The sequence below is a fragment of the Pantherophis guttatus genome, chromosome 1 (genome assembly GCF_059756535.1).
Source record: "Pantherophis guttatus breed Tessera chromosome 1, ASM5975653v1, whole genome shotgun sequence".
Lineage (NCBI taxonomy): Eukaryota > Metazoa > Chordata > Lepidosauria > Squamata > Colubridae > Pantherophis > Pantherophis guttatus.
The window spans coordinates 346,921,187-346,936,097 of NC_142063.1; the positions used below are offsets into that span (position 1 = coordinate 346,921,187).

General features: G+C 44.7%; 1 protein-coding gene across 3 annotated transcripts in view; it reads left to right on the top strand.

Annotated features, from left to right (window-relative positions):
- Positions 1-8,026, top strand: part of TMIGD1 (transmembrane and immunoglobulin domain containing 1) — a 30,024-nt gene extending 21,998 nt beyond the window's left edge. For 2 of the 3 annotated variants that reach the window (XM_060687045.2, XM_087890330.1), the window contains exons 5-7: positions 1,474-1,577; positions 5,680-5,717; positions 7,883-8,026. In XM_060687045.2, coding sequence (XP_060543028.2) covers positions 1,474-1,577; positions 5,680-5,717; positions 7,883-7,886 — 146 coding nt within the window. In that variant the 3' untranslated portion in view covers positions 7,887-8,026. Of the gene's footprint in view, positions 1-1,473; positions 1,578-5,679; positions 5,722-7,882 lie in introns of those variants that run through there. The other variant, XM_087890338.1, reaches the window with a different exon arrangement.
- Positions 8,027-14,911: the final 6,885 nt, after the last annotated feature.

Below are 14,911 nucleotides of genomic sequence, written 5' to 3' on the forward strand. Positions count from 1 at the left end.
TTTGGAGAATAGCTGGACCCCCTTCCTCCTCTCTGTGGCAGCCCCTCAAATATTGGAAGATGCTCTCCTGTCTCTCCTGGTCCTTTTCTTCACTAGACTAGCCATGTCTTCTGTCCATCTATGGTTCATTCAGATGTCTTTCTTTCTTTCTTTTCTTTCTTTCTTTCTTTCTTTCTCTCTCTCTCTCTCTCTCTCTCTTTCTTTCCCTCCCTTCCACCTTCCTTCCTTCCCTCCCTCCCTCCCTCCCTCCTTCCTTCCTTCCTTCCTTTTGCTTTGGAGAATAGCTGGACCCCCTTCCTCCTCTCTGGGGCAGCCCCTCAAATATTGGAAGATGCTCTCCTGTCTCCCCTGGTCCTTCTCTTCCCTAGATCAGCCATGTCTTCTGTCCATCTATGGTTCATTCAGATGTCTTTCTTTCTTTCTTTTCTTTCTTTCTCTCCCTCTCTCTCTCTCTCTCTCTCTCTCTCTCTTTCTTTCCCTCCCTTCCACCTTCCTTCCCTCCCTCCCTCCCTCCCTCCCTTCCTCCTTCCTTCCTTCCTTTTGCTTTGGAGAATAGCTTGACCCCCTTCCTCCTCTCTGGGGCAGCCCCTCAAATATTGGAAGATGCTCTCCTGTCTCCCCTGGTCCTTTTCTTCACTAGACTAGCCATGTCTTCTGTCCATCTATGGTTCATTCAGATGTCTTTCTTTCTTTCTTTTCTTTCTTTCTTTCTTTCTTTCTCTCTCTCTCTCTCTCTCTCTCTTTCTTTCCCTCCCTTCCACCTTCCTTCCCTCCCTCCCTCCCTCCCTCCCTCCTTCCTTCCTTCCTTCCTTTTGCTTTGGAAAATAGCTGGACCCCCTTCCTCCTCTCTGGGGCAGCCCCTCAAATATTGGAAGATGCTATCCTGTCTCCCCTGGTCCTTCTCATCACTAGACTAGCCAGGCCCAGTTCCTGCAACCGTTCTTCGTATGTTTTAGCCTCCAGGCCTTTAATCATTTTTGTTGCTCTTCTCTGCACTTTTTCCAAAGTCTCAACATCCATTTTTATAATGTGACCAAAACTGGATGCAGAATATTCCAGGTGTGGCTTTATTAAGGCTTTATAAAGCGGTGCCAATACTTCACCTGACTTTGATTCTATGCCTCTGTTTATACAGACCAGGATCGTATTAGCTTTTTTGGCTGGCTCGTGTTTAAGGGATCCTCCACTAGGACTCCAAAATCCCTTCGCTTAACGACTGCAATGATTCACATAACGACTACTGCAAAAAGGTCGTCAAACCGTGTGGGGCCTCACTTAACGACCCGCACGACTTACGACCATCATTCCAGGCTCAATGATGGCCGTAAGTCGAAGACTACCTGTATTCTTGTCCTTGTGCTACCTGTCCTAACCAGTTTCGTTGTGTACATGATGTACAACGACAATAAGGGCTGTCCTATACTGTTGCGGCCCATGGAAGGCAGCTCTTGGTGTCTGTTGAATGTCTTCCAGAGACAAAACTCCCTTTCCCCACCGAAGCTGTCATCGCTGCCGGGGTGGTCCTGTCACTCATCGTTCTCTTCAGTTTTGCAGTTCGATGGAAGAAGATCGTACAGGTAGGAAGGCTCGAGGTTGGCTCTGAGTCATTCAGAGACATCTGCCAGGTGCGAAGAATCAGAGTCACATGAATCTTTAACCCACTTCGGTTACGATTAAGCTGATTTATTGCTCAAGAATCTAGTCCAGGGGTCAAAACACAAGAATCTAGTCCAGGGGTCTCCAACCTTGGCAACTTGAAGACTTGTGGACTTCAACTCCCAGAATTCCTCAGCCAGCAAAAGCTGGCTGAGGAATTCTGGGAGTTGAAGTCCACAAGTCTTCAAGTTGCCAAGGTTGGCTGAGGAATTCTGGGAGTTGAAGTCCACAAGTCTTCAAGTTGCCAAGGTTGGCTGAGGAATTCTGGGAGTTGAAGTCCACAAGTCTTCAAGTTGCCAAGGTTGGCTGAGGAATTCTGGGAGTTGAAGTCCACAAGTCTTCAAGTTGCCAAGGTTGGAGATCTAGTCAACCAATGGTCAGCACTACTTTGGCACTAGAGAAGAGTCAATGGAATTCCATTGGATTTAGACCGCTGGTGGGAACGGAAGGATTCCAGGCTGGTTCCTCTCTTGACTCCACCCCTCCTTCTCCTACAATATCAGACAGTGGATATGGGACACAGTGCCCAGCACTGTTTGTTTTGTGAGCTGGGCAGCCATCCGAATTGGGAGGGGAAAAAAAATCAATAAACCCAGCCACGGGGATCGAGAGCTTGAAAGAAAGAAAGAAAGAAAAAATGAAACATGTAGAACTTGGAAAAGTGTGCGTGTGTGTTTATATGGATATGTAGATGGATGGATGGACGGACGGACGAACAGAGAGAGAGACACACACACAGAGACAGACATGATGGATGGATAGACAGAGAGACAGAGAGAGGCATATAGAGAGACAGATAGATGGATGGATGATGGATGGATGGATGGATGGATGGATGGATGGATGGATGGAGACAGACAGACAGATATGGATGGATGGATAGATAAACAGATAGATAGATAGATAATAGATAGGCAGATAGATAGATAGATAGATAGATAGATAGATAGATAGATAATGGATAGAAGGATGGATGGAGGATGGATGGATGGATGGATGGATGGATGGATGGATAGATAGATGGATAGAGACAGACAGACAGACAGACAGACAGATATGGATGGACGGATAGATAAGCAGATAGATAAATAGATAGATAGATAGATAGATAGATAGATAGATAGATAGATAGATAGATAGATAGATAGATAATGGATAGAAGGATGGATGGATGATGGATGGATGGATAGATGGATGGATAGATAGATGGATAGAGACAGACAGACAGACAGACAGATATGGATGGACGGATAGATAAGCAGATAGATAAATAGATAGATAGATAGATAGATAGATAGATAGATAGATAGATAGATAGATAGATAGATAGATAGATAATGGATAGATGGATGGATGGATGGATGGATGGATACAGACAGACAGACAGACAGATATGGATGGATGGATAGATAGATAGATAGATAGATAGATAGATAGATAGATAAATAGATAGATAGATAGATAGATAGATAGATAGATAGATAGATAATGGATAGAAGGATGGATGGATGATGGATGGATGGATAGATAGATAGATAGATAAATAGATAGATAGATAGATAGATAGATAGATAGATAGATAGATAATGGATAGATGGATGGATGGATGGATGGATGGATGGATGGATGGATGGATACAGACAGACAGACAGACAGATATGGATGGATGGATAGATAGATAGATAGATAGATAGATAGATAGATAGATAGATAGATAGATAATGGATAGAAGGATGGATGGATAATTGATGGATGGATGGATAGATAGATGGATAGAGACAGACAGACAGACAGATAGATTGGATAGAAGGATGGATGGATGGATAGATAGATAGAGACAAACAGACAGACAGATATGGATGGATGGATAGATAGATAGATAGATAGATAGATAGATAGATAGATAGATAGGCAGGCTGACTGACTGACTGACTGACTGACTCCTGTAATTAGAGCTTTGTGGGGCTGAAATCTACACAAATTGCGGTAGAATTCAAACAAAAATTGCCCCTCCCGAGGCCTCCCCTATCACAAGAGGACGTGGCCCTTCTTTCTACAGGCCAAAATTCAGGCGTTGGCAGTGCTGGAGGCTGTCTTGGTGGGGGTGGGTGGGGGGGGTGAGGGAGGAAAAACCCGGGAGGGGCTTGTTCCCATTTTTAAGAGGTGGCCCCTTTTCTAGCCAGAGGCCAATTTCCTTCCGCCATCAATTCTACATCGGCCCTTTCGGATGTCTGAAGGTGACTCAGCCCTTGACTTTTGAAACCCAAGTCTCTCCCAGGAAAAAACAACCTTCCAAGTTGGCTTTGACGGCAGGAGGTGCTGCTCTTGCTTGAATCCCTTTACACAAACACACAAACACAAAACACAAACACACACACACACACAAACATAAACACACACACACAAAACACAAACACACATATAAGTACAAACACAAACACACAAACACAAACACACATACAAACACACACACAAACACAAATATAAACATAAACACAAATACACAAGCACAAACATAAACACAAACACACAAACACAAACACACATATAAGTACAAACACAAACACACAAAACACAAACACACAAACACAAACACACATATAAGCACAAACACGAACACAAATACACAAACACAAACATAAACACACAAACACAAACACAAACACACATATAAGTACAAACACAAACACAAACAAACACAAACACACAAACACAAATATAAACATAAACACAAACACACACACAAACATAAACACAAACACATATAAGTACAAACACAAACACACAAAACACAAACACAAACACACATATAAGCACAAACACAAACACAAATACACAAACACAAACATAAACACACAAACACAAACACACATGTAAGTACAAACACAAACACAAATACACAAGCACAAACATAAACACACACACAAAAAACACAAACACACATATAAGTACAAACAGAAACACAAATACACAAGCACAAACACACACACACCCAGCAGGAAGGAGCCGTCATCCACCTCCTGGCCCCAGGCGGACTTCCTAATTGCTCCCCACTTCCTGCCCAAATGCAGCACCTTCAGGTAGGGAATGGGCCTGGGGCGGTGGCTTCACATCTGCCTAACATCTGGGCGAAGGAGTGGCCGAGAGCGAGTGGCTTCCTTTCGCCAGGGCCTTGGGCCAAGAGGAACCTAAAGCCCCAAATGTTCATCTTTCTTTTTTTATTAACATACATAAGTATTTAATAAACAATGAATTTTCTGGGTCATTTTTTATATACTGTATATATAATATATATTCTTTCCTTCCTTCCTTTTCTTCCTTCTTTCCTTTCTTTCTTTCCTTACTTCTTTTTCTTTCCTTCCTCACCTTCCTTCCTTCCTTCCTTCCTTCTTTCTCTTTCTTTCTTTCCTTACTTCTTTTTCTTTCCTTCCTCACCTTCCTTCCTTCCTTCTTTCTTTCTTTCATTCTTTCTTTCTTTCTTTTCTTCCTTCCTTCCTACATTCCTTTTCTTTCCTTCCTTCCTTTTCTTCCTTTTTTCCTTTCTTTCTTTCTTTCCTTACTTCTTTTTCTTTCCTTCTTCACCTCCCTTCCCTTCCTTCCTTCCTTTTTCTTTCTTTCTTTCTTTCCTTTCTTTCTTTCCTTCCTTCCTTCCTTCCTACCTTCCTTTCTTTTCTTTCTATTCCTTTCCTACTCGCGCTCTCCTCCCCTTTTTTCCCTTTCCCCATTCCTTTCCTTTCCTTTCCTTTCCTTTCCTTTCTTTTCCTTCCCTTCCCTTCCCTTCCCTTCCCTTCCCTTTCCTTCACTTCTGCCTCTTTTCTTTCCTTTCCCTATATTTTCCTTTCCCTTTCCCTTTCCCTTTCCCTTTCTTTTCCTTTCCTTTCCTTTCTTTTCCTTTCCTTTCCTTTCTTTTCCCTTTCCCTTTCTTCCTTTCCCTTTCTTCCTTTCCTTTCCTTTCCTTTCCTTTCCTTCCCTTCCCTTCCCTTTCCTTTCCCCTTCCCTTTCCTTTTTCACTTTTTGTGGTAGTGTTTCAAGAAAACCGATCCTGCGAGCCACACTGCCCTGTAAGTACTACTGATACTACTTCTTACTCGTGTCTTTCTCAGAAAAAAAAAAATCCCCAGTCAGGATAAATGTAATCAGACGCCGCGTTTCTATATTAGTCAGAAAATAGAAAAGCAGCTTCATTTCCTAAGACAGACAGTCCTTGAATTAGAAATGTTCCTTTAGCCGCCATTTGAAATTACAACAGCACTGAAAAATAACTTCTCAACAAATGGTGCTCACACTTACGACCGTCACAGCATTTCCCCAAGGAAATGTCCCATGATCAAAATCCAACGGTTTGGCATGCATTTACAGTAGAAGTTAACAGTAGAAGTGGTGGAAAATGAATTTATGACAGTTCCATCTTCCTGGGATCATATGATGATCACTACTGCAAACTTCCCAGCTGGCTTTTGACAAGCAAAGACCCTGGGGGAACCTAAGGACCGGTGTGACTTATTTAATAACTGCAGTACAGGTAGTCCTCGACTTATGACCACCATTGACTCCAAAATTTCTGTTTTGTTAAAGTGAGACATTTGTTCAGTGAGTTTTGCCCCATTTTCTCACCTTTCCTCCCACAGCGGTTACATCTGGTGAGTTGATTTGGAGAGGTATCCTATACAGGTAGCCTTCGACTTACAATTGAACCCAAAATGCATGTTGTTAAGTGAGACATTTGTTAAAGGACATTCCTTTAGAGAGCCAAGAAGCTTCTTCAGCTCTGACTGGATTTTATTATTTATTTATTTATTTATTAATTTAATTTGTATACCGCCCTTCTCCCAGAGGGGACTCAGGGCGGTGAACAGCCAAAATTAAAAAAACATATAAATACAAAAGTTAAGATAATTAAAAAGAATTAAATCATTAGCTTCCCAATTTAAAACCCCCAAATCCATAAAATTTAAAATCCCAATGAAAAACCATTTAGGCTAGGATGGTGGGGAATGAAAGGATCGATACTCCTTGTAGACAGCTGGTCATTTGCATCCTTTTAGACGGTCTTTAAGTGGCTCAGTGGCTAAGACGCTGAGCTTGTCGATCGAAAAGTCGGCAGTTCAGCGGTTCGAATCCCGAGTGCCGCGGAACGGGGTGAGCTCCCGTGACTTGTCCCAGCTTCTGCCAACCTAGCAGTTCGAAAGCACGTAAAAAAGTAGGAAAATAGGGACCACCTTTGGTGGGAAGGGAACAGTGTTCTGTGCGCCTTTGGCGTTGAATCATGCCGGCCACATGATCAGAGATGAGCACCGCCCCCTAGAGTCGGGAACGACTAGGACAGGTGTGCGAGGGGAACTTTTACCTTTACCTAGAGGGACTTTGGAGGCCACTTGGAGGTTTCTCTGTGTCCTCAGGGTCACCTGAGTGGTGCAAACAGTTCCTGTAACCTGCAATTTTTTCCCTCTGGAAATCCATCCCTACTCCCACACCATTCCAAGGGGGCTCATCCCAAATTGGATAGCTAAAAGTCCGTAGAGATTCTCAGTCATTCAGCTCATGGCTGTCCCAAAGGGGCTCCATCTCTGGGTTGGGAGGTTAGGCAGCCCTGTTTTTCTCATGCTCGTCTTTCCTCGACTGCAAAATGAAACGATGGTTTGGCTCTCCGCCTCAAGACAGATTGACAGATTGTGGTTGAAATCTCATTGCCATTAATTGTGTTGTTTGCCTTGCTTTGGGTTTTAATTTCCTGTTTGCTGCCCAGAGTCACGGTGTGCGATGGGCAGCCCTCATAAATTGCTTTAATTACTTTCTGGCAGTGCCCAAATAAAAACTGGGGCTCTTCACTCAACCGGTTGCTATCCTGGCTGTATTTTTTAATCGGAGCGCTCAAGAATCAATTCCTTTTTCTTCCTTTATTTATTTTAGAGCTGGCAGTCAGAATTATTTTATTTTATTTTTTATTTGATTTATCTGCCGCCCTTCTCCGGAGACTCAGGGTGGCTTACAATGCGCTAAGCAATAGCCTTCATCCTTTTGTATATTTTTTATACAAAGTCAGCTTATTGCCCCCACAAACCGGCTCCTCATTTTACCCACCTTAGAAAGGATGGAAGGCTGAGTCGACCTTGAGCCTGGTAGGATTCGAACCAGCAGTAATTGCAGGCAGCTGGTCTTAATAACAGGGTGCTTTAGACCACTGTACTACCAAGGCTCCTATTTTGATACTCTTTTTTTTTTGCAGGTAAAGGAATTCTTACTCTGGAGCAACCTCTTAGCTGACCCGTGTGGCTTCAGATGGCCAATCTTTCCTCTCTGCAAGGAAATTCTTAGCGCCGTTGAACCGTTGCTTTGATTTCGAACTTTAAATAAATCAAATTTATAACTTCTCTGTGTTCAAGCAACATTAACATATAGAACTGATCCACTTTCAAGCGACAATAAAATGTATAGATTAACAGAGTTGGAGGTCATCTAGTCCAACCCTCTGCCCGAGCAGGAGACCCTACACTATTTCTGACCGATGGCAGTCCAGTCTCTTCTTGAAAGCCTCCAGGGATGAAGCTCCCACAACTTCCAAAGGCAACTTCTGTCCCATGGGTCGATTGTTTCTCACTGTCAGGAAATTCCTCCTTAATTCCAGGTTGAATCTCTCCTTGGTCAGTTTCCATCCATTGTTCCTTGTCTACCTTCGGGTGCTTTGGAAAACAGCTTGACCCCCTTCCTCCTCTCTGTAGCAGCCCCTCAAATTATTGGAAGATGCTATCCCCGTGATGGCGAACCTATGGCACGCGTGCCACAGGTGGCACATGGAGTCATGTCACCTGGCACGCCAGCTCAGCCTCACTAGGAGTCTCTGGAGGCTGGGGACAACAAAAAATGTCACTTCCTGCCCAACCGGAAGTTGGGAAACGAGCCATTTTGGGCCTCCGAGGGGGTGGGGAAGGCTGTTTTTGCCCTCCCCAGATGCATAGAGAGGATCTGGAGCCAAGTGAGAAAGAAAAATGGGCCTACCGGGCCATTGTATGACAGGAGCGGGGGGCGGGGAGGGGGGTCATGCATTCATGCGCAGGGTGGGGTGCATAGAATTATGGTTGTGGGCACGTGCACGCTCGTGAACCTCCCCCGCCTCCCCTTCCTGGCACGCGATGGCAAAAAGGTTAGCCATCACTGTGCTCTCCTGTCTACCCTGGTCCTTCTCTTCCCTAGACCAGCCATGCCCAGTTCCTGCAACCGTTCATCGTATGTTTTATCCTCCGGTTCCATCATCATCCTGGTTGCTCTTCTCTGCACTCTTTCTAGAGTCTCAACATCTTTTTTATAGTGTGGGGACCAAAACTGGATGCCGGATTCCACGTGTGGCCTTACTAAGGCTTTATAGAGTGGTATTAGTACCCCCCTTGATCTTGATTGTATCTCTCTGTTAATGCTGGCTGATAATTTATCCACCGTCAAAACAGATGCTGTCTTATGGGCTTTATTGACTGATTTGGACTAAACAGGCTTCAAAACCAGTTAGGAAACAACGAACCGGTTTCCATGTTTGCACCAGGCGTATGGCCTCACCACTTTGAAGAAATGTTGTGAAAGAGTTGTGAACATGGGTTTGGTAATGACTGGCTGACTAAGGGAGGCTGCTTTAATGTCTTCCTTGCCCGCCAGGCTAACGATGGAGAAATGACTCCCTTTGTTTCGTTTGTGTGTCTGGCACAGACTGAAAAAGTTGGCAGGATTTTGTGCTGCCTTCTTTTCACAACTGTGGCCTTCTTAATGCGCAGAGGTGCCCGACAACGGAGGCCTTTGGATGATGCGGGAGACAAGGCATGGGTTGAGTGACGTGCACCTTTGTAGCTTCCCAGGGCTTTTACAGCCCTCTCTGAGAGGGTTTCAGAGTCAGCATTTTCCCCCAAACAGCCCAGGTCCTCATTTGACCAACCTTAGAAGGCTGAGTCAACCTTGAGAGTCAGCCTGCAATACTGCATTCTAACCACTGCACCACCACAGCTAGCTTCCTTCCTTCCTTCTTTCCTTCCTTCCTTCCTTCCTTCCTTCCTCTGTTTCCTTCCTTTCTTCCTTCCTTCCTTCCTTCCTCCCTCCCTGCTTCCTTCCTTTCTTCCTTCCTCCCTCCCTCCCTGTTTCCTTCCTCCCTCCCTCCCTCGCTTCCTTCCTTCCTTCTTCCCTCCCTGCTTCCTTCCTTCCTTTCTTCCTTCCTCCCTGCTTCCTTCCTTCCTCCCTCCCTGCTTCCTTCCTTCTTCCCTCCCTCCCTGCTTCCTTCCTTCCTCCCTCCCTGCTTCCTTCCTTCCTTCCTCCCTCCCTCACTGCTTCCTTCCTTCCTCCCTCCCTGCTTCCTTCCTTTCTTCCTTCCTTCCTTCCTCCCTCCCTGCTTTCTTCCTTCCTTCCTTCCTCCCTCCCTGCTTCCTTCCTTTCTTCCTTCCTTCCTACCTCCCTCCCTCCCTGTTTCCTTCCTTCCTCCCTCCCTCCCTCCCTGCTTCCTTCCTTCCTTCCTCCCTTCCTGTTTCCTTCCTCCCTCCCTCCCTCGCTTCCTTCCTTCCTTCTTCCCTCCCTGCTTCCTTCCTTCCTTCCTTCCTCCCTGCTTCCTTCCTTCCTCCCTCCCTGCTTCCTTCCTTCCTTCCTTCTTTCCTCCCTCCCTCCCTGCTTCCTCCCTCCCTCCCTCCCTGCTTCCTTCCTTCCTTCCTTCCTCCCTCCCTGCTTCCTTCCTTCCTTCCTCCCTCCCTGCTTTCTTCCTTCCTTCCTTCCTCCCTCCCTGCTTCCTTCCTTCCTCCCTCCCTCCCTGCTTCCTCCCTCCCTTTCTTCCTCCCTCCCTCCCTCCCTCCCTAAGCAATAGCACTTAAGACTTATATACCGCTTCACAGGGCTTTTACAGCGCTCTCTAAGCGGTTTACAGAGTCAGCCTCTTTCCCCCAACATTCTGGGTCCTCATTTCACTGACACCTCAAGGATGGGAGGCTGAGTCAATCTTGAGCTGGTCAGGACTGAACTTGCTGGCTGTTGGCAGAGTCAGCCTGTAATACTGCATTCTAACCGCAGCTCCACCACAGCTTCCTTCCTTCCTCCCTCCGTCCCTCCCTCCTTTCTTCCTCTCATTCCCATCTCCTCCCTCACTCTTGCTTCCTAATTCCTCACTCCCTCCCTCCCTCCCTCCCTCCCTCCCTCCCTTCCTTCTTTTCTTCCTTCTCTAGAATAATAGAATAACAGAGTTGTAAGGGACCTTGGAGGTCTTCTGCTCCAACCTTCTGCACAAGTGGGAGACCTTATATCATTCCTGACAAATGTTCAATCTCTTCTTGAAAACTCCATTATTGGAGCCCCCACAACTTCTGGTGGCAAGTTGTTCCACTGATCAATTGTTCTCACTGTCAGGAAACTTCTCCTTAATTCCTGGCTGCTTCTCTCCTTGATTAATTTCCATTCCTTGCTTCCTGTCCAGCCTTCTGGTGCTTTGGAGAACAGATTGACTCCCCCCCCTCTTCTTTGGAGCAGCCCCTCAAATACTGGAAGATGCTATTATGTCCCCCTTGGTCCTTCTTATCATTAATCTAGACATACCCAATTCCAGCAATCGTTTTTCGTCTGCTTTATAGCTTCCAGTCCCCTAATCATCTTCGTTGCTCTTCTCCGCACCCTTTCCAGAGTCTCAACACCTTCTTTACATGTGATCAATGTTAAATGTGAACAGGATTCAACCGGAAGCATCGCGGCGAGACAGTCAGGGAATTAGCGGGCTCCGATTAGCTCCTCAAAAACCCAGATTGACGAACCGTCACCAAGGGGTCTTCGAACCTTCCTGTAGGGATGGGGATGAAGGGGAGGTACCTCAGAAGACCAAGAGGAACAGGCAAGTTACTCGAAGGTCAGAGGAAGCTCTCTACGACTTGGCGGTGGGGGGCGGCAGTCATTGCGGCTGTCACGAAGCTGGGGCAACGGGACTAAGCATTGAGCAGGAGCGGTGAATGGAACAGAGTTTTTGAAGCCGGGTGGGTGACAGCCAACTCACAATTAAAAAAAAAAAATTAAACCTGAAGACCCCTAGCGAAAAAACAGCGGCTAATGAGCATGGGGGGAAGAAAAGAGGATGTTGAAGCGTAATTTTAAAGGGACAAAATCCCGAATATAAAAGTGACTTTTGAATAAAACTACTTGGAAAATAATTTGGAAAATTTTAAAAATGAAAGAAATTACCCCAAGATTGATTAAAGGATCGGAAAGAAATAAATAGATCCTTTCTCTCTCCTCTCTTTTGCGAATTTTAAGAAAAAGAAAAGAGAATGGACAATAAGCCCTGTAATACAAGTGCTGTATAAAAAAAAGAAAAAAGGAAAAAAGAAGTGAAAAGAGCTGTCATGTCCTGATCGTATTCGCCTCTGTTGGTCTACACGGGAACAATTTGTTCTCCTGGACAAGGTAAACGGTGACAAATAAACAATGCAGGTTAAAGCAGCTTAGTTGGCTGACATCGTCGTGCTTTAATTTTAGTTTTTTCTCTCCCAATGATCAAAAGCCAGGAACACAAACAGTGGATCCTGGAAGATGGTTATCACCAAGAAAGACTCGTATACCAAGACCGGCCCTTACGTCACCGGAATGTTACCCAGGTTGTGTCAAAAGATGGACATCAAACAAGAAGAACCAGTCATTCCCAACACAAGAAAGGATAACTTGATGATGGTGGGAACTAGAATTTCGGGAGTTGGGAGTCCACCTGTCTTAAACTTGCCAAGGTTGAGAGACAATACTAAAAAGGGTTTTTTAATTAAGTAACTAAATTAAAACAAAAAATAAGCACGATGGTTTAGTAGTCCATGGGAAAGCGAGACTGGGGGGAAAAGACGGGATGTGAATCCCTGCATCCTGATTAACAGCCTTGAATATTTAGCCAGAAGCTCAAAAAGATTCTAACCTGGGAATTGCTTATCCCTGAGCAAATCAAAATTAACCCTCAATTAAATCTGAAGGAGGTAATAAATAGGTTTTGTTTTTTCCCCTCGAAGCCAGAGTGAATTCCCAGCGAAAGAAAGGCGTAGGAGCAGGAAAAAAAAAGAAACCTGCACCATCTTTTCATCTACTCCTTTCCTGCTCCATCCACAGCGTTGATGGTAGTTGGAATCCGGGACTGGCTTATGGAATTCATAGACTCCTAGGGCTGGGAGGGACCTTTAAGAGGTCTTCTAGTCCAACCCCCTGCAGTCCTTAATCCATCCCAGACAGTGATGGAGCATCGACAACTTCAGCAGACAAGCAGTTCCTTTGCTTAATTTTCTCTCAAGAAATTTCTCCTTAGTTCTAGATTGGATCTGTCTCTGACCAGCTTCCACTGATTGACTCTTTCTTCTTTCTTTCTTTTTTTCTTTCTTTCTTTCTTTCTTCTCTTTCCTTTTTTCTTTCTTTTTATCTTTCACTCTCTCCCTTTCCTTCCTTTCATCCCACCATCCCTTCCTCTTTCCTTCCCTCCTTCCTTCCATCCATCCATCCATCCGTTTTCCCTTTCTCTCCTTCCTTCCCTCCTTCCTTCCTTGTTTTCCCTTTCCCTCCTTCCTTCCTCCTTCCTTCCTTCTTCCTTGTTTTCCCTTTCCCTCCCTTTCTCCTTCCTTCCTTCCTATTATTTCACTTTCCCTCTCTCCCTCCTTCCTTCCTTCCCTCCTTCCTTCCTTGTTTTCCCTTTCCCTCCTTCCTTCCCTCCTTCCTTCCTATTATTTCACTTTCCCTCTCTCCCTCTTTCCTTCCTTCCTTCCCTCCTTCCTTCTTTGTTTTCCCTTTCCCTCCCTTCCTCCTCCCTTCCTTCCTATTATTTCCCTTTCCCTCTCTCCTTCCTTCCTTCCTTCCTGAATCATACAAGCATAGGACTAGAAGGGACCTTGGAGGTCTTCTAGTCCAGCCCCCTGCTTAAGCAGGTGAAACCCTATGCCATTTCAGACAAATGGCTGTCCAGTCTCTTCTTGAAAACCTCCAGTGATGGAGCACAAACAACTTCTGGTGGCAAGCCGTTCCACTGGTTAAATGTCCTGACAAATGTCCTGTCAGGAAATCCCTCCTTAATTCCAGGTTGCTTCTCTCCTTGATTAATTTTCATCCGTTGTTCCTTCTTGCCCTGCCTTCAGGGGCTTTCAAGAACAGGTAGACGCCTCCCACTCCCCTCTGCCAGCCCCTGAAGTGGAGGAAGGCAACTTTCTAGACCGCCTTCAGAATACGGATTTGCAAATTTGCAAATTGCACCCACGCAGAAGTGCCTTTGCAAAGGGAGAGGCCGCAGGATGAAAGGTTGCCCTGTTCCCAGAATTGCGCTTCATGCTGGGTGGAGAAGAACAATAATGCACAGCCATAAAGGGCGTAATAATGTTGCTTCACATTCCCAAGGCACAGCGCAGGCAACGGGTGGAAAAACCGATGGGTTTCCAAGGGGCGTTGTGGCAGTTCCAATTTGTCTGGGGATTTATCCTAAAATTGGGGGGGGCAACCCTGTTTCAGAAGTCAACCTTAAGGTCATTTAGACCCACCCACTGCTCAGCGCCAGGTTTATTTTGCAAAATGCCACCATTTTTTTTTTTTTGGTTTATTTATTAAGTTTAGTTATTTTTATCCTGATTCCCCTTATCTTAATGGCTCTACTTAAGTATTTCTATTGTCCAGGGCTGCTCTGTGTTTTTCTTTCAGCTGGTGCTTCTTGGTTTTCTTAGAAGGGGGAAGGGCTGGCTTGATTCTCTTGGCACGGTTTTTTGAGGTTTCTGGTGCTATGAGGTCCCTGGAACCGTCCCCCTGGGGTACACCTCCCAAGTTAGGATAGGATAAGATAAGACAGACATGGTAGGTAGATTAGATAGATAGATAGATGATAGTTAGATAAATAGATAGAAGATAGAGAGAGATGAGAGAGAGAGATGATAGATAAATAGAAGATAGAGATAGATAGATGATAGATATAGATAGATGATAGATAGATAGATAGATAGATAGATAGATAGATAGATAGATAGATTAGATAGAATAGGATAGAGATAGATAGATAGATTAGATAGAATAGGATAGAGATATATAGATAGATAAGATAGAATAGGATAGAGATAGATAGATAGAATAGGATAGATAGAGATAGACGATAGAGATAAATAGAAGATAGATGAGAGAGAGATGAGAAATAGAAGATATAGATAGATAGATAGATAGATAGATAGATAGATAGATAGATAGAATAGGATAGATAGATTGATTGATTAGATAGATAGATAGAGATAGATGATAGTTAGATAAATAGACAGAA